The following is an 18455-nucleotide window of genomic DNA, read 5'->3' on the forward strand; positions in this document are numbered from 1 at the left end:
GGTTAGTTGCTTTAGCCATCAATTGCCTTGCAGACAAGCAAGCAAGCTGGTTCCTTCGAATTACGTTTGCACTTGCAATGTTAGTAGTTTGAGTCCCATGGGTGCTGCCTGGCCTTTTTTGGTGTGTGTGTGTTTGTGTGTGTGTGGAGGAGTTGGACTTGATGGTTTTATAGACCCCTCCCATCCCCATTTCTAGTTCGTTTCTCTCTCACCCATTTTGCCAGCCTTCAAAGCGGCATTACTGCTGGGCGCCTCTGTTTTAGGGCACACAACAGCACAAACCAATCAGAAATAAGCCACAGTTCTGGGTTCAGACATCTCAACAAGCCATGGTTTAAACGGGTCAGACTTTGTAAGCTGACAACAAACCATGGGTTGTATTTGTGGTTTATAGCTGGTTGACAAACCATGGTATGTTGGGGGGGGGGCAGGGTTCGGACAGAACAAGAAGCTGGATTTCAACAAACCACACCATGGCTTAGCATTATGTGTGAACTAGGCCAGTCATATTCTCTCTCTCTCTCTCAGCCTAAACCACCTCACATAATAGCAAAATAGCAACAACTAAGGCTAATAATTCTCCCAGTAGCTAATTTACCTTGGACCAGGTTACCTACCTGGCATGTAGAAGGCTCCGGGGTAGACAGTGCTGGGGGGTTTGGAAGGTGCGTAACCAGCCGGTTCCCTGCTGTATTCATCACCTGAGTTGGGTGGATACACCTGTGGGGGGCAAGAGCAGGGGAGGAAGAAAGAGAGTTACCAACTCTGTTTGCAGCCTCCATTATTCACCTGGAATTTTCAAGAAAGCCAACGCTCCCTTCTCCTTTCCCAAACCTTGTATTTTATTTACACATTCACAGCATTTATATCCCATCTTCCTGTCGCAAGGCCAAAAAACAAAATATTTATCCAACAAAAACAATACAACTTAATAGTACAAGTCAGAAAATGGCCCCTCAGCCAAACTTTGCAAGTCCTTTGAACAGGATATTAAAACAGAGGGGTTCTAATTTTGCAAAGAAAAAGAGACCAATTGATTTCAGAAGTGACCCCATTAATTGTTCATCCCCCATTCCCTGTTGCAGTTAACACACTAGCAGCAAAATACTCCCCCCCCCCCCCGGCACATAGGCACCCTTAATTCGCAGCCCGTTTGATTAAAAGGTTGCCCCTATTGATTAATCAATCCAACCTGGACAGATTGACTCTATATGCATATTGACTCAGAAGCATGTCCTACTGAGTTCAATGGAGCTTACTCCCAAGTAGGAGTATAGGATTGAGCCTCTGGTTGATTACGCAGCTGAGTAAAGCTTGTGGCCTTAATTAAAACACAGATCGAACACAACCAAACAACCATCAGAGGGAGTTGATAGAGGCCCCATGAATTCACCCCATCCAGCTCCCAGCACAACAACAAAACTTGAAGGTACAAACTGTAGTTTTGGAGATCGAGCTCACAACAATGAGAATTTCAGCTCCCTTTCTCCCCATCCCCCACTTTTATAAACCAAGTTCCTAGACCTCATGGCTGGGGAGAGGCTTAGAAGCCAGCAGAGTGGTAGATTTATGCTCCAAGTAAACTAACTGGGGGCTAAGCTTTAGGGCCATGCATTGCTGATGTCCCCCTGTAAACCTTGCAACAGCATTATTATATTTTAAGTGCCAGGTCAAAACAAACATGATCCCCCTGGAAACTTGAGGGATGAAATTACTTTGCTTTTCTCTCTGTCCTGGCTGTTTTAAAGATTTTTTAAATTTTGTGTAGTCACTGTCTGGTGCTGCTGTGGGTCTCCCATTTTTTGGAGGTTCTGGTGTGCATGTGTGGGTGTGTGAGAGTGAGGGAATGAAAGAGAGAGAGAGAGAGAGCGCGCACGCGCAAGACCAGGTTCCGAGACTGTACCAGGCATCCACCGGTGCCTGGCTTGCTGTGGTTTGTCATGCTGTGCAAACCCAGACGTTAAGGGTTGTTTGAGGGTCAGGCAGCCCTCAAATAACCCCACCGCCTGGGTTTGCACCTCATGACAAGTCACGCCAAGCTGGGCACCCATGGGCACCATGCAAAAACGATGCCCACAGGTGGCCAGCATGACACAACAGCCCCCGTGGGCAAATTAAGCCACAGTGAGCTGTTGTCACATGTGAAGAGGCACAGAGAGAGGGGTGGGGGGAGAGCTCTTATCTATTTAACTGACATTCTCATTTTTATCCTTTAGAGGGGGAAGCTGAAAGGTGGGTGTATAAAACACCTCACATTATAAACCAACAGTAAAACATGTAAAGACATGCAAATGTGCCAGCATAATTTATTCAAGCAGCAGATTCCAGTTTTTCAAAAGTAGGATTTTTTCTCAGTTTCTCTTGGGTGTTTTTTTTTTTTTAATTCAGGGTAGGTACAACCAGGTGAAATGGTCTGTTTTAAACAATGAACAACTGGCCAGGTTAATATCAGAGAAGAGCTTTCCCCAACCTGGCACCCTCTAGTCTGAGGACTACAACTCCCATCATTCCCCAGCCACCATAGCCAATGGCTTCTTCTGATCAGCCAGGTGAGAATCAGAAGCAATATAAGGCTCAAATGGATCAACCCTGTCCGCTGCTGAGTTTGTAGCTGTAATATCACTCTCTGGCCATCTGCTGAGTGGGCCGAGGGTTCCCCCTTTTGGCAACTTGCCACACTCACGGAAGCAAAGAATCTTCACCTGGGTTGAGTTTATTTATTTATTTATTAAACTTCTTAATTGCCCATCTGGCCGGTCACCCGGCCACTCTGGGCGATGTTAAAAGTAAAAACAGTTTAAAACCACACATAAAACATTGTATTTCTAAAACTACCCTAACCCGTCCCCAATGCCTGCCTGAACAACCACGTTTTCAATGTGTGGCGGAAGCTCATTAAAGACGGGGCATGGTGGAGTTCCCTAGGGAGGGAGTTCCACACAGTGGGGGCCACCACAGAGAAGGCCCTCTCCCTCGTCCTCATCAGCCTAGCTGTCTTGGCTGATGGGACAGAGGGAAGGCCACCTGAGGCTGATCTTGTTGAGTGGCCTGTCTGGTGTTGCTGGAGGCGCTCCTTGAGTTATTTATATCTCACCTTTTCACACGTTTCTCCCCCACCCCTGGCAATTTCATTTGCACAACAACCCTGTAAGGTAGGTTAGGGGTGAGAAACAGTGATCTTCATGGATGATTTGAACTGGGGTAGTCTGATACTCTAACCATCATACCATGCTGTTTCTGGCGGCTCCGGAAAACTGTTCTGTTCCAGGAAGCATTCGTTACATGACCAGCCATGGTTTTAATTGGCATTCTGTTTTTAATCATTTTAATATGCTCTTTTAATCTTTTTTTTTTGCTATTGTATTTCTTGCGTTCACTGCTCCAGAATCTGTTTGGATGGAGAGTGGTATACAAACGTTATAAATAAAGAAGTAAAAAAATAAAGTTGCATCATGCTGGTTCGCGATGGGAGCTGTGGTCGTGTTAACTGGAATGAAGTCACGGAAGAGGCTGGAAGATAAAGGACAGAGCCTGGTCAGATGGGGCGGAGCCTAGCAGAGCCTATCTGAGGAAGAGGGAAGCAACTGACAGCTCAGGATGAAGTTGACCCCTGCCCTGAAGAGAGACTCAGATGAGCATGGGAAACCATGCAAGAAAATGTTATTAAAACAAGGTTAGATCACATTGGGTTGTCTTTTCAGCCTATGCTTAAGATGGTAGATGAAAAGCCAGGGGATGGAGGCTTGGTGAGGGCAGCAGGCCTGCAGCATACCCCAGAAAGGCACATTCTAGCTGCTGAATATGGATGGGAAGAAACGGGGGATAAAAAAATAATTCAGCAGCAGGCAACTTGGGCTGGCTGGTGCTGACTGGACAGCAGAAGGTGGTGGGTTTCTTGTGGAAACTCTGCTTCTGAGAAAACATGGACCGTCAGCGTGAAAGATACTCTCAAAATGAACATCTGCTTTGGATACTGGCAGTCCTGGGTCAGCCCCAGGAACCTGCACTGAATCGGTCAGGTGGCAGGTGAGGTGTGCTGGACTGCAACTCCCATCATTCCCAGCCAGCATGGGAGTTGCAGTCCAGCCTATCTGGAGGGCGCTGGGGTGGCAAAGGCTGGAGTAGTCTGTCCTGGCGTAAGGCAGCCTGAAAGTGTGGGCAGCTGCCCCGAGTGTCGAAATGACTCACGAAAGGACTGAGAGAAACCTATATTGAGACTGGCCCGAGAGTTTCAAAATGAGCTTGCAAAATTGAGGCCTCTCGAAAGATTCTCAGGGCTGTAAAAACGACTTGGATTGCCACTCAATTTTTGTAACATGGGGGGGGGGCACGGCGGGAGGGGGAGAGACGCTTGCATTTTGGCCATACAGTTGCAAGGATTTTTGCTGGCCCTCCCGCACGCGTGACAAAGCCCCTCCTAATGACCTTCTCCTGTTTGACCCAGCTATCTTCCGTTCACGGCATTTGTTATCAAGGTGGGAAGAATCGAGCAAAGGACCCAAACCCCAGAATTGCTCGCAGCATGTGTGTGTAAATGTAGAGAGAGAGATGGGTACTGGAGCAAGACGTGCGGTGGGAAAGAGAGCAGGGTGGAAGCAATGGCGGGCGGGGAGTACTGGAGAGTCTCGGGGAGGCAGAGCGGGGGAATGAAGCCGGCTACAAAGAATAAGAAATCCAGTAAATTGCCTTTCCCTATAATTTGATTAAATAGCAGGAGCCGGGGCTGAGACTCGAGCGAAGCAGGAATAATAGCTGTGCGCCATCTGCCAGCTCTTGGCACCCGGCCAGTTCTCCAGGCAGCTGTGAGGGGCTGGGAGGATGGAGACAAAAAGAGGGTGGGGGCAGGGAACGGGGCGGGGGGGGGAGAGCAGCTTAAAAAAAAAGAAAAAAGGAGAAACACACATCAGATAAAACCCTGAGAAAGGAAACAGCAACTATTACAGAACCGAGGAACGTGGAGCAGCTCCGTAATGTCTCACGTCCCATCACCCCGCGCACTGCTCCAAGGGTGACCCCCACCCCACCAGAATACATGCTTAAGTGTCTATGCATTTCAGTTCTCAAATTGGGGCGGAGGGCAGACTCTTGTCCTTCTATGTTGGAGGGGGAGGAGGGGCATTATTTGGCTAAATTCAAGGGGGGGGTCAGCTGGGTGGGACTTGCGGATTTCATCAAGCCCCCTGTACCTCCCCGCCCCCCGGCATAAAAACTCGAGTGCTGACACATTTCATTCATTTGCAGTTTGCTCCATTCGGCCAGCAACCCACCCAAATGCCACCTTGCTTCGACGAAGCTATTGCTGGGGGGTGGGCGGTGGGGAAGCCACGGAAGGGAAGCAGAAGGGGGAGAGCCTTGAAATAAAAGGGGAGAGGGGAGGAGACACATAAACCCACATCAACCAGGAGCATTGGCCAACATGCTTCACCTAAATGTGAGTTTATGGAGAGAAAAGGCAGGGGGATTCTGAAAGCTTGGTGTTAAGGATGTGAAAAAGAAATGCCCAGTTTGTTTGTTTTAAGGTGAAACCAAAAGAAAAGAAGAAAAAAGAATAAGAAGGATGTTTTGGCTCTCAACCACCAAGCCTCCCCCAAGGGAAGGTTCCCCTCCCCCCCCCCGTTAATCTGTGTGTGTGCTGACATTTTATTGTTGTCTAATTTTAAAAGGACTTGTTTGAAGTTGGCATTTGAAAAGCAAACTTCCACCCATCAAACTGCCCTTAAAAACCCAAAATTACACTTGTGCGCAGCAGCAACAAGACCGGAGCGAAAAACCTCTCAATATATCTCCCCCTGACACCGCCCCGCCGCCACCCCCGCTGACCCTGAAACATGTCTCCGTTGGGTAATCCTGAGCTATGGGGTGAGAAAGGGACAGGGGTAAGCAAAGAGAAAACTGAATTGGCAGAACTATAAAAAGCTTTAAAAAGAAAAAGGGCAAAGTTTGTGGAATGGATGCTGAAACGGAAAAAGGGCTGCCACACAGCAGCACCCAACGGCACAGCGTTGTTGTTGCTGCGGCATGAGACGCCTTGCAAAAGGGAGCCAGGATGCAATCCTATATTCTCCAGCTAGCCCCCAACAGGAAACACTAAATCAAAAGGCAGCTCCCTTGGCCGCCTGCTATTCCCGCCTCTGGCTGCCGCCCTCTCCAACTCAGACTTTACACCTCCGTCAGCAAAAAAAAGAAAAAATAGACCCCTGAGACCCCCTTCTAGGCCCTACAGATGAGATCACTTCCTGCATTTCAAAACTGCTCACCTGGAGAGCAGAAGGGGGAGCTGTTCCCCCCCCCCGCCATGAAAAGCAATTTACATCCAAAGTTTCTCAGCAGCTTCCCTATAACAGCCTCCCTTATTTGAGCTTAAAGGCATATACTTCATTATGAAAACTTAAGAACAAAGTAAAATACAGGTGTTTAAAGTCTAGCTAGCAAACGGGACCCTGAGACAGGAGCCAAGGGGACATTTGGGAGTGGGGTGGTAAAGCTTGAAGACTGTGAGTAGGGAGGGGAGGGCAGAGGGGTGTCCACTCCACCACAAGACAGAGGGAAAAAGTTGGGGGAGAAAGAAACTAAATACAGGAGGATGTAGAAGAGGTGGCTCAATGGAGAAACTCTGGGTTAGAAAACGGAATATTCATAGTAACTGTGTGTGTGTGTGTGTGTGTATGTGTGTGTGTGTGTGTGTGTATATATATATATATATATATTTATATATATACACACATACACACACACACATACAATGTAATGTTAATAAAATTTAACAAAGTAGTGCTTAGTATTCATTGAGCACTTTTTCTGATAAGAACAAGCTCCAAGAATTCCACAGGAGCACAGAAAGAAGCACAGGAACATGGAATTACATTTCTTGGGAATCTCAGCTTCCATTTCATTGAAGGTCACTAGCCCTTATGACTCTGAAGGTACGCTCAAAAGGGTTTTGGCCAATGCCTGCCAAGTTCTCAGAAGCCAGAGTGGTGGCTGGATAAGATCTCCAGGAGTTAGGCAAAGGGAGCAGGGACAGCATGAGGCCCTTTATAACCCTGTGCCCCCTCTCCATGACAAAACAGAGTCAGAATAATATTATGGAAAATAAGAGATGCACATTTGTTTAATTTATGCAGATGTGGAATTCAGCCGTTCCGGGATTTGGACTGCTTCGGGATCCAACAGGCTTGCAAGAGAGGAGGTGGAAGACTTTAGCTTAGTTTAATTCTGTACTCCACTTTTCTAGTAAAATATAACCAAAGCAGCTTACAATAAAAGCATACACAAGGCATCAAAACAAGATTAAAAACATGAACCCATTAAGAGCCTTTTCCATGCTGGGGGTGGGCAGAAGTTCACATTCTTACAGTTGCTCTTACTCCAACCCTTCTTAAAACACACCCACAGCACCAGCGCCGGAAAATGCTTTCCTGTTCGACTGAGAACTAAGTTCCAAAAGAGGCATTTAAACTCTCCTCTCCTCTCCGAGAGGCTGGAAAAGGACTCATTCCACCCACCCCTTAGACTTGCTATCGCCGATTTTTTTTTAAAAAAAACGCCCATGCAGAGAAAGCAGTGCTTCCAAAAGTTAATCTGAGTAAAAAGAAGACGAGAGACAAAGTTCACTGCCCCAAGGAGCTTATACGTGACAGACTCGTAAGAATAATGCAAGGCGTGAGCCCACATAGCCAGACATCCCTGTTCCTCCTACTTCCTAGTATCCAGTAGAACAGGCTCCCTCAGGAAGCCATGGGCTCTCTGAAGGTTTTCAAGCCAGGGCTGGATGGCCGCACATCAGAGTTGCTGTGGCAGAGAATTTCCTGTATCCACAGTACAGGGTGGACTGGATGACCTCTGAAGTCCCTTCCAACTCTAGGATTCTACCCTCACTTCTCCACTGCCCTGTACCTACAGCCTCTGATATCATTATTGCCCTCTGAGTTTGTTTCTGCTCCATCCAACATCAACATCCTCCCATAACCCACTTTTTAGCTAGCCTTCCACACCCTGCTCTAGAACCTTCCTCTCCTCTCTGCTTATCACACACGGCTCCCTCTGAAGAACAGGACCCGTGCAAAGGTTTTCCATCAGCCAAACTGGCCTTGTAGCTTTGGTCTCAGCGGCTACGCATATTTTTAGCATTCCATCCATGGCCCTCCCCTCCCACCCTGGCAGCTAGCAGCAGTTCCAGAAATGCTCTGTGACATCACGGAAGCCCAGCCAATGGAAAGTGCGGGGCCTTGCAAACAACAGCAACAGGATTTCCTACCAACTACTATAGATTTGCAGAGAAGAAAGAAGTGGCTTACCGAAGAGGGCAGTCCGGGAGGCACCTTTCTAACTTTTTTCGGTTGTCCATCTGAATGTGGGGGGAGGGAAAAAAGATGTTTAAAAATTAATTCTCATAATGCCATTACACATTATAAAGAGCCAGTCCTGGGAAGTAGATAGCCTTGATTCTGCTTCAAGTCCTACCTTACAGGAATGCCTTAAAGCCAACTGTGGGCAGACTTTAGACTTCCAGGATCTGCTTTGTTTCCCCAGAGCCCCTGAGATCCACCAGCCAGAAGCAAAAGGTACACACTTAGCATTAAAGAACTCTGAGCCCAGAATGGAATGGAGCCCACAGAAACCCACTCCTTGTCACCCCAAGCTTCGTTAATTCCAGCAGGATAATTCAGGGTGCAGTTTTGCTGATCTGCAAGTCACCCAGAGACCTACCTGCAGACCAAAACTACCTTATGTCCTTTGGCATAAGCCAATCGCCCTCAGTTGCCCCATCTGTGAAATGCAGTAACAGAAAGCAATAGGGCTTCAGCTGGGCCAAGGGCTCACCCCCCCGAAATGTATTGTCAACACCGGGGACATGGTTTAACAAGAAACAGAAAAGCAGGAAGTAATGGAGTCCATGTAGAGCGCCTTTGCCTCACAACTGAGCGACTGAGTCAGAGAAAGAAACCCATTGAGGATGGATTATGGAAAGCTAACCACTGTTTTCTTTTTTGGTCAGCCATTTTCAACAAGAAACCTGCTGTTCTTTGGTAAAGGTCCGACAGATGCAGACACTGCTGCTGTTTACAAATGGAGCAAAATGCTCCCCCCCTCCAGCTTGTCAATCAGTTTCCACGTGAATCAAGATAATCTGTAACAGATCAGTGGACTGGGCTTCCATAGGGATGAATTCAAAGTTACCATTTATTACTTTATTTATTTACAATATTTATATACCGCTCCACATCAGAAGATTCCAAAGTGGTGAACAACAAGGTAAAAGACTAAAACACCAGATTAAGAGTTAAAATATTTTTAAAAAATACATATTTTCATATCTCTCCCTTCTCCCATTGTGTTTAGGACAGCATATATGGGACTTCTTCCCCCCTCTTTTCTCCTCACAACAATCCTGTGAGGTAGGTACGGCTCAGAGATAGCGACTGGCTCAAGGTTGCTTGTGGGTTTTCAGGAGGCACCTGGCTGTCATCTGCTAGGGACAGAAGACTAGGCTATCTGCACCTTTGGTCTGATCCAGCAGAGCTCTTGTTATGATTCTAAAGCCTGATATTTCGGGCGATGTGCTGTATGTATTTTTGGCATCCCTAGTTTCAGAGTTTTACCTCAGTCTTTCGTTCTTGTTAATTGCATACCATTTTTACTGAGGCTTGCCTTTCCAGTGTTACTGTGTCCATAAAACATTAAATGTCTTTGCTACCACAGCTTTCTGTATCTTTTTTCTTTTTCTTTTACTGTCTAGACTAGAGAGCACCCCTTCTTGCCAAAACCTGGTCCTCTCCAGGGAAGAGGGCAGGAAACCCTGCATACCTCGCACACTTTCACCTTTTTCCCCCAGGATTAAACCCCTTTTCACCTTTCAGGATTGCTCGGAAGCAAGTAAACTGAGCTGCAGCGAGGAAGTTTTTTAAAATTTGTTCGAACAGAGGAAAGAGAGGGAGAGGGGTGCTGATGGGTTTGGATCCTGCCCCCCCACCTCCCTTTGGGAGTCAATGTCTCACATTTTGGAATCTTCCAGCCAGTCTCAAGGCAGCATTTTCAAAACCTCCAGCCGTGAAGACCTGCTCTGACTCCAAACTGGAGGGGAAGTTCATTCTTTTACATGTGCACAGAGTATGGAAAATATATGGAAAAGCATGGATTACCAGGCCCTAGGGAAACCTGCTCTGCACATCTTGGTTTGAGTTGCTGTGTTGAGTGTGCCTCTTGATTTGTCAGAGGCACAACCCAGAGGAGAGAAACACATAATGCGCAGCTGCTTCCGAAGACCTGTGAGGCACCCAATCCACACCCTATCTGGAAATGGAGCAGAATTTCTTAGTGCTGGTGTAGACTGATCAAAAGGAGGAGAGGCCCAAACAAGGAGTCATGCAGAGATAAAGCAGGCAGCTCCTTTGCTGGATGCACACCCCAGCCTTACGGGAACCCTCTCACAGGAACCTGCCGCAATCTGGGTGCCCCCTGCCATTTTGGACCACAAATCCCATCAGCCGCAGCCAGCAAGGCCATTTCAGAAAGGGTACGAAGGCGCATCTTTTAAATTTACCCTTCTAAAATTATGTAGCTGTTGTAAGGTTTTACTGATTGTAATGTTCTTGGTTGTTTAAAATTGTGTTAAGGTTTTATTGTTTTAAATCATCAGCTCTTTAGCAAATAAGGTAGTATATAAATGTTGGTGAAGGAGGGGGAGACAAGTTCTGGTGCTCGAGAAAACAAAATTTATTGCGCTCGACGCGTTTTGGAATGCTTCCTTCCTTGGGAGCTTATACGAGCCGTTTGATCTCTCGCTCTGAAATACACGAATGTTCTTCCTTCAGGATATTTGCAAACGCTGTAGCTGCCGGCTAGATGGTGAGAGCAATAGACTTCAACTACAGCGTTTGCAAGTATCCAGAAGTAAGAACATTCGTGTATTTCAGAGCAAGAGATCAAATGGCTCGTATAAGCTCCTGAGGAAGGAAGCATTCCGAAAACCGGTGAGCGCAATAAATTTTGTTTTCTTGAGCACCAGAACTCGTCTCCCCCTTCTTCACCGTCATTCACAATGCTTTTCCCTCTTCACTTCTGGTATATAAATGTTAACAAATAAATAAAATAAATAGGTTCCTCATGGCGCCCTCACGGTCGCTCTCCCGGCACAAACGTTTGGAAATTGCGATGCCTAGATGTTGGGCGCTAAGACCCTGCAGGGGTGCTATATTTTATGGAATGAACCTGCTGGATGGAACAGGTGGATTTCATTAGTTAGAATGCAGGGGGATGAAAGGCGGGAAAAGGCGGTGGGGGGCAGGAAATCATGCAGTGGGGAGAGAGAGAGAGAGAGAGAGAGAGAGCGAGCGAGCGTGCGCTCAGTAGGCAGGGCAGCACTCTTCGTAGAGTCTAGAGAAAACCCCGGGGAAGTTGCTGACAAGGGTCCATCCTACCCCAGTTCCCCTTTGAACATTGCCAGAGGCGTCTGCACGTCCTGCTAGTGATTCTTGAAAACTCAAAAAGAAAAGAAAAAAAAAGAAAGAAAGAAAACATTTCTGGACCACTGTGACATTTCAGGGACAACGTCAGGCTATGCCTCACCCTCTCTCGAGTCCTGGCCACCCCTGAAGCCCCTAGAAGCAGCCTTCCCCTCCACATGTTTGGGACTCCAACTCCCATCAGCCTCAGGCAGCACGGCCAATGGTCAAGAATTCTGGGGGTTGTAGGCCAAAGCATCTGGCAGGCTGGCAAAGTCTGCCCTAGAGAAAGCATGTAGTCTGAACTGCAAGTCTTCCATGCTGTGATTCCACAGAATGCCTGTATGAGAGTCAGCGTTCAACTTCCTAAGAACCACAATTTTCATTAAAAAAAAAAAAAAGCAACTTGCAAGCCCTCATCGTTGAGAAGCTACACTCAAAATGCCATGGCTAAATAGGTTTTCTGTAGGTGGGAGAAGAAGGCCACAAAGACCCACAAAGCAACAACACAGAGTAACTTATGTAAAATGAGATAAATTATGCAAAATTGGATTGATTTGCAAAGGTGTTTTTTTTTAACAATACAGAACACATAAAAGTCCTGATAATGTCCAGGACTCCCCTTATTCCTTATACTTTACTGGAACCAAGCCAAAGTATGGGTAACTGAAATAGTCATATGTTCTTCCCCTCTCCCCTTCCCCTTTTGTTTCCCTGTGTCAATTTTAGACTGTAAGGCCCTTGGGGCAGGGGACTTCTCATCCTGCTCTTTGTAAAGTGCCATGTACACAGACGGTACTATATTAAATATACTACTACTAATCTATAATAGCAGAGGATGTGTGTCTGTCCGTCCGTCCGTCCATCAGCACCATAGTGCCAAGACCATGAAACTTAGATACCTGAAACTTGGCATGCATACTAAAAGGACCCTAGCAATGTGCACCCCAGGGTTATTTCATTTTAAAAATGCATTAATTAATTTTACTCAATGTGCATGCGCCCTGTGTTTGAAGCCTGCAGAAACATCTTCAGCCACTAGGGGTAGATGTCCCTAACCAGCACATGGCTTTGCAGTCCATACAGTTTGAAGCCAGGGGGGATTAGTAAGCCGAGAGACAGAATTATAGGCCTGCCCCCTCCCCCCTGCTGCGGGCAGCCCCCTTGGGGGAATAGAGAGGACAGACCCTTCCTTTGTGAGGTGATAGGGCTACACCATGGCAGGGGACGTGCCTAGGGGTGCCAGTGGGCCTGGTTTCACTCAGACAGGGTGGGCACAACTGGCCCAGCTTTGACAGCTGCGTACATTTGCTTGAAGGCTTCGCTGTATCAGATTAAGGGCGATTCCAACCTGTGCAAAGCTGGGCTCATTCGCTAGTAAATAAATAGAAATGGAGCCCCCCTGATTCCTCAGGTCTCTGCTTAACAGGCCCCACACCCCTTGGCCCATGGTGTTCCGCGGGAGGGAGAGAAAAAGGAAGAAAGTGAAATCCACATGGCCGGTTCTCTAGCAGGTCCCCATTCCTTGGATTCTTTGCCCACAATGAATGCCAGATGTCAGGATACAGAGCAGCTTCTCTTCCAGGCAAAGTCAAAGCGCCACCTCCACTCCACCCCATAATAAGTGGGGGAGTGGGCTTCAAAAGAGCGGAGGGAAGGTGCTTCAAGAAGGACACCATCTGCCCTGTCTACCTCTGAACCAGTCAATGTACACACCCAGGTTGGGGGGCAGGGCAAGAAAGGGGGCACTGTGCCCTGTGCCACGTGTCGGACCTCGTGGGCAGAGCTGATTGCAAGGAGGGGTTTGCGAGAAAACATGAGGACTATCTGCTTGTTACCTAAGGCTGCGTAGGCAGATGTTTTGGGCTACAAGTCCCATGATCCTTCACTGTCAGCTCTGCTGGCTGGCCTGATAGGAGCTGTAGGCCAAAGCATCTTGAGGGCTTGCAAGTTGTCTACCCATAACCTAACAGGACCCTGATTTGTTTTTTGATTGGGGGACAAGTCCTTTTAGCCACAAGGGAGGGGACAGCAGACTGGGGGGGGGGGAGCGCTGCAGTCACCATAGCACCGGCTGCATGAGGACGTTTCATGCAGACGGGCGCAGCCCAGCTCAACCCAACACACCCTTCTGGCCAGTGCACGGCTGTTTGTTCTTTGGGCCTCCCTACTTATTTCACAGCCATTGCGGTGTACTGGTTAGAGTATGCCGCTTGGAGCAAGAAGAGATCCAGGGTTCAAATCCACACGCGGCTGTGAAACTTGGAGGGCAACAAAGATGTTCAAGGGACTGGAAACAAGCCCTATGAGGAGAGACTGAAAGAACTGGGCATGTTCAGCCTTGAGAAGAGACAACTGAGGGGAGACAAGATAGCGCTCTTCAAGGACTTGAAAGGCTGTCCCAGAGAGGAAGGCCAAGATCTCTTCTCGATCATCCCAGAGTGCAGGACACGGAATAATGGGAATAAGTGACAGGAAGCCAGATTCCGGCTGAACATCAGGAAAAACGTCCTGACTGGTAGAGCAATTTGACAATGGAACCCATGACCTCGGGAGGTGGTGGGCTCTCCCACACTGGAGGCTTTCAAGATGAGGCTGGACAGCCACCTGTCAGGGATGCTCTGACGGATTCCTGCATTGAGCAAGGGGTTGGACTCGGTGGTCTAATAGGCCCCTTCCAACCCTACTCTTCTATGATTCTATGTCTCTCTGGGGAGACCTTGGGCCAGTCACCATCTCTCTCAGCTGACACAGAAACATAGGAAGCTGCCTTATACCGAGACCCTGAGTCCATCTAGCCCAGTATTGTCGACACTGACTGGCAGTAGCGGCTCTCCAGGGGTTCAGGCAGGATTCTTTCCTCACCTTACCTGGAGAAGCTGGGGATCAAATCAGGGACCTTCTGCATGCAACACCTGTGCTGTCTCACACTGAGCTATGGCCCTACCTCACAGGGGTGTTGTGAAGACAAAATTGGGAGGGAGGACCATGTATTCTATCTTGAGCTCCTCGACGAGAATAATATATTGTTAATAATGACAACAATATGTTGTTGTTGTTACATCTGATGACTCCATGAATGATGCCAGAATAAATTGGTTAGTCACAAGACTTTCTAGTTTTTGCTGCAACAGACTAACACAGCTACTCCTCTGGAAATTACAATATTAATCACAATAGAAAATAACAATCGTTTTGTTATTAACGTTATTACATTTCTCTTATTATTATTAGCAATATTGTTAATAACAATGACTAACAGATTTTATTATGGCAGAAGCTTTTCATGTACTCTATAAAATGTCATGCCATGTGAGCCTCTTAAGTGCCCCAAACACCTCTGGAAATAAATATTGCTATTTTGATTATTATTACAAAGATATTCATAATGACCGCAATGATTGCCAAGTGGTAAGAGGAAGCCCTGTAGCAGGGCCGGGTCGAGCATGTGAAGAATAGCAATGGGAGCCCACGGGGTGACTTTGGGCCAGTCACAGACTCTCAGCCCAACCTACCTCACAGGGCTGTTGTGAGGATAAAATGGAGAGGAGGAGGATCACGCAAGCAACCCAAGGCAGCTTACAAGAGGGAAAAAGGTGGGATATAAATGTAATAAATGAATCGATAAGGGTTGGGACCAAGGACTGTACAAGGGGGCCTGGTCAAAGCTTAGGAAGTGGACAGAAATAGGGGTTTCTCATTTTTTCAGAAGACTAGAACCCGGGGGTCATCCAGTGGAATGGAGTGGAAGCAGAGTTTCAGCAGAGAAACACCCCCCACCCCCCAACAAATAGGGAACTTCCTCTATGCAGTATAATGTATAGGAACAAGAAGTGGTGCTGGCCACCAGCTTAGATGGCTTTAAAAGGGGATTAGACTAATTCCTGGAGGGGATTGGCTGTTAACAGCTGATAGCCAGGATGGTGACAGAGAACCTCCATGCTTAGAGGCCGTCTACCTCTGAACACCAGAGCAATTTGTCTGCTGCCTTCATGCCATGCTTGGTCCTGATTCTATGGGGTTCTTACGTTCCCATGGAGCAGTAGAAGCTTCGCCAGTTTTCAAACTGGGATCGCTGAAATGTAGCCTCCATACTCAGAGGCAGTCTACCTCTGAGCGCCAGTTGCCAGGGTACAAGGGAGGGCTGTTGCTTTCGTGCCCTCCTTGCGGGCTTCCCGGAGGCATCTGGCTGACCTCTGTTGGAAACAGGTCTGCTGGGCCAGATGGGCCTCTGGACAGATCCAGCAGGGCTCTTCTTATGGGGACCAAAGCAGAGGCAATGAGAGGCCAAGAAAACCCTCTGCCTGACTGGGGGGGGGGGGGGTTAAGAGTACATGGCAGACTCCTCTTTCCTTCTTTCATTTCGTAGCCAGGCCAAAACGGCCACCAGACAAGAGCGGCTGCACCATCCGACGCCCTTGGAGGGAGCCACATACCTATGCTGCTGTCTGCTCCTCTCCTGCGAGGATTGTTCGTGTATGGATAGTACTGCGATCCTCCCTTCACCCCTGTCGGGGACAGCGTGCTGGGAGTCGAAATCCCTATTTCACTGGACAGAAAGCCAGGCTGCAAAGAAAAGTAATAGAACAAAATTAAAAACACACCATCCCGCACGAAATGGACACCCGCCAACATAAACTGAACCTACCCCTTGTGTGGAGAAATTTCGACGGGTGCACGGTTTTCCAAAACAAGGAGGAGCTGAGCCCCGAGGTGTGGAGAGGAGAGGAGAGAGAGAGAGAGAGAGAGAGAGAGAGAGAGAGACTCTCCCGGATTTGAATACCTGCTCAGCTGTGTCAAGGCCCCTTGCACCCTTGCAGATATGATGATCATCCACAGCACGGACCCCAACCTTTTTGTGTTTTGGGGGGCACATTTAGAATGCTGAGAGAGTGTCATGGGCACCCTCATAAAAGAGCTGCATGGCCAGACACAAAACAATCATTTCCCAGAGGCAAACTGGTGAGTCTAAAAGAACAGTAACTTGCCCAAGAACCGAAGTAGAAGGCAGAGGAAGAAGGTGGTCTGAGCTCCAAAACAAAAAACCAACAACTCCTTTGAACACAGATAAAGATGGCGCTGGAGGGCAGCCCTCTGAAGCATGGCAGTGTCCTAGTTAAAAATAGTAATAATACAACCTTAAGAAATAAAATAAAAACCGGGAGGGGCAGGTGGGTGTCAAGGGAAATGTCCGTGGGCACGCAGGGTCCTGTGGACACCTTGCGGGACACTCCAGGTCTACAGTCAGGCAAAATGGGGATATACCACCATGGTCCAGGGAGGTTCTATCTAGCTTGCATTGCTAGATGGATGTTAAAAAGGAACCTAAATGGAAGCACTCAAGGGCACTGTAATTAGGCCAATGCTGCTTTTCTCATAAAAATGTCCAAAGAGCTGAGCACTGGTGGGCTGTCCAAGTCCAGAATCCCATTTTCAGCAGAGGTTCAGCTGTTGTGGTTACTGGCCATGAGAGCTAGGCACAGCCTCCTGTGTCCAGGGCAGTCTAGATATTAATACCAGGGGCTGGGGACAACAGCAGAGGGCAGTTGCCTTGTGGGCCTTCACAGAGGCATCAGGCTGACATCCATCCATCCATCCATCTAATCATTAATACTCTCAAGAGTGCAGAAATTGACCACCAGATATACTGGGTAGTTGGAAACAGGATACTGAGTTAGATGGACTCTTGGTCTGAATTCAGCAGAGCTGCTTTCATTTGTTTTTAGAATAGAAATCCATGATGGACAGTGTTGATTGCCCATGACAGCTAAACAGAATCTCTACGTTTATTATTTATTTATTTTCTAATTACTTGCTTATTACATTCCTATACTGCCCAACAGCTGAAGCTCTCTGGGCGGTTGACAAATATTAAAACCACAAAGTACAGAATAAAAACAGTACAGAACATAAAAGCTTAAAACCACAGTACAGAAATACAGCCAGAATAAAACCTAGCAGCAATGCAGGGATTTAAAATACAGTAACGGATTTAAAACAGCAAAGTTAAAAGACTGGAACGCTAAAACGCTGGGAAAATAAAAAGGTCTCCACCCGGCGCCTGAAAGAGTGCAATGTCGGCGCCAGATGAAGCTCTCTAGGGAGGTCATTCCACAGCCGGGATGCCACGGGCAGGCTACCCCGGGAGCCAAAAAACAGCAGGGTTTCCCTTCATGGCCCTGCTTGCAGGATTCCCAGAGGCATCTCGGCTGGCTACCGATGGAAAAAGAATACTGGGCTAGATGGACTTACGGTTTGCTCTTCTCCTGTTCTTTGCCATGAGAATTAGGAATGCAAGCTCTATGTTCCACAGGCAGCCTCTCTTGCTAAACCGGGATGGGCAACTCCAGTGGGCTAATTTGCCCCCTTCCCTGGAGGTCACACCCCTCCCTGGAATGGCTGCTGCGGTGGGCCGCAAAAAAGTTTAGGGGGACCGTATGCGGCCCGTGGTCCCCCCTGCTCAAAATACTAGATATCGGGAGCAAGAACAGTGGGGGAGGTTGGTTGACTTTATGCTCTCCTTGTGGGCTGGGGGACACTGGGAGATGTAGACCCACACATCTGGGGGGCACCGGACTGGGGATTAACCAAATTCTTATGCCAATACCCAGCTCCACTTATTCCGCTCTCTTTCCCCAGGACTTGCACCCCACAGAATCTACTGAACCCTAGAACACGTTCCGCGGGGGCCTTGCTTAGCTTGCTGGATGCCCCCCTTCTGTTCCGTGACCGTCTGTATCATGCCTCTCCCCTCCCACCAGGAAATCTTTAAAAACAAACAAACCTAAACCCATAACATTCAAATGCAGGGCCAGCCGGCTGGCAGGTCTCCTGTTCCGATTTTAAAAATTAAATACACTCTGGCGCCGAGAGCCATCCCTGCACAGCTGTTTCAAAACATCAGGAAAACATTTCCCATGCAGAGATGGGGGGCAGGGGGTGGAAGTTACGGAAAAACTGATCTAGATTTTTAAACAACCTCCTCTCTCCCCACCCCGGACTTTTTTCTTA

The 18455-nt window shown here is 47.8% G+C and overlaps 1 protein-coding gene across 8 annotated transcripts in view; it reads right to left on the minus strand.

Moving 5' to 3' along the window:
- TCF3 (transcription factor 3) overlaps positions 1-18455 on the minus strand; it is a 103583-nt gene that overhangs the window by 32219 nt on the left and 52909 nt on the right. For all 8 annotated transcript variants that reach the window (XM_084825892.1, XM_084825899.1, XM_084825898.1 and 5 more), the window contains exons 7-9: positions 15881-16010; positions 8298-8347; positions 618-720 (exon numbers count right to left, since the gene is read on the minus strand). In XM_084825892.1, coding sequence (XP_084682018.1) covers positions 618-720; positions 8298-8347; positions 15881-16010 — 283 coding nt within the window. The remainder of the gene's footprint in view (positions 1-617; positions 721-8297; positions 8348-15880; positions 16011-18455) is intronic.

Source organism: Heloderma suspectum, chromosome Z (assembly GCF_057233095.1).
Source record: "Heloderma suspectum isolate Gila_16-S chromosome Z, 16-S_ref, whole genome shotgun sequence".
Lineage (NCBI taxonomy): Eukaryota > Metazoa > Chordata > Lepidosauria > Squamata > Helodermatidae > Heloderma > Heloderma suspectum.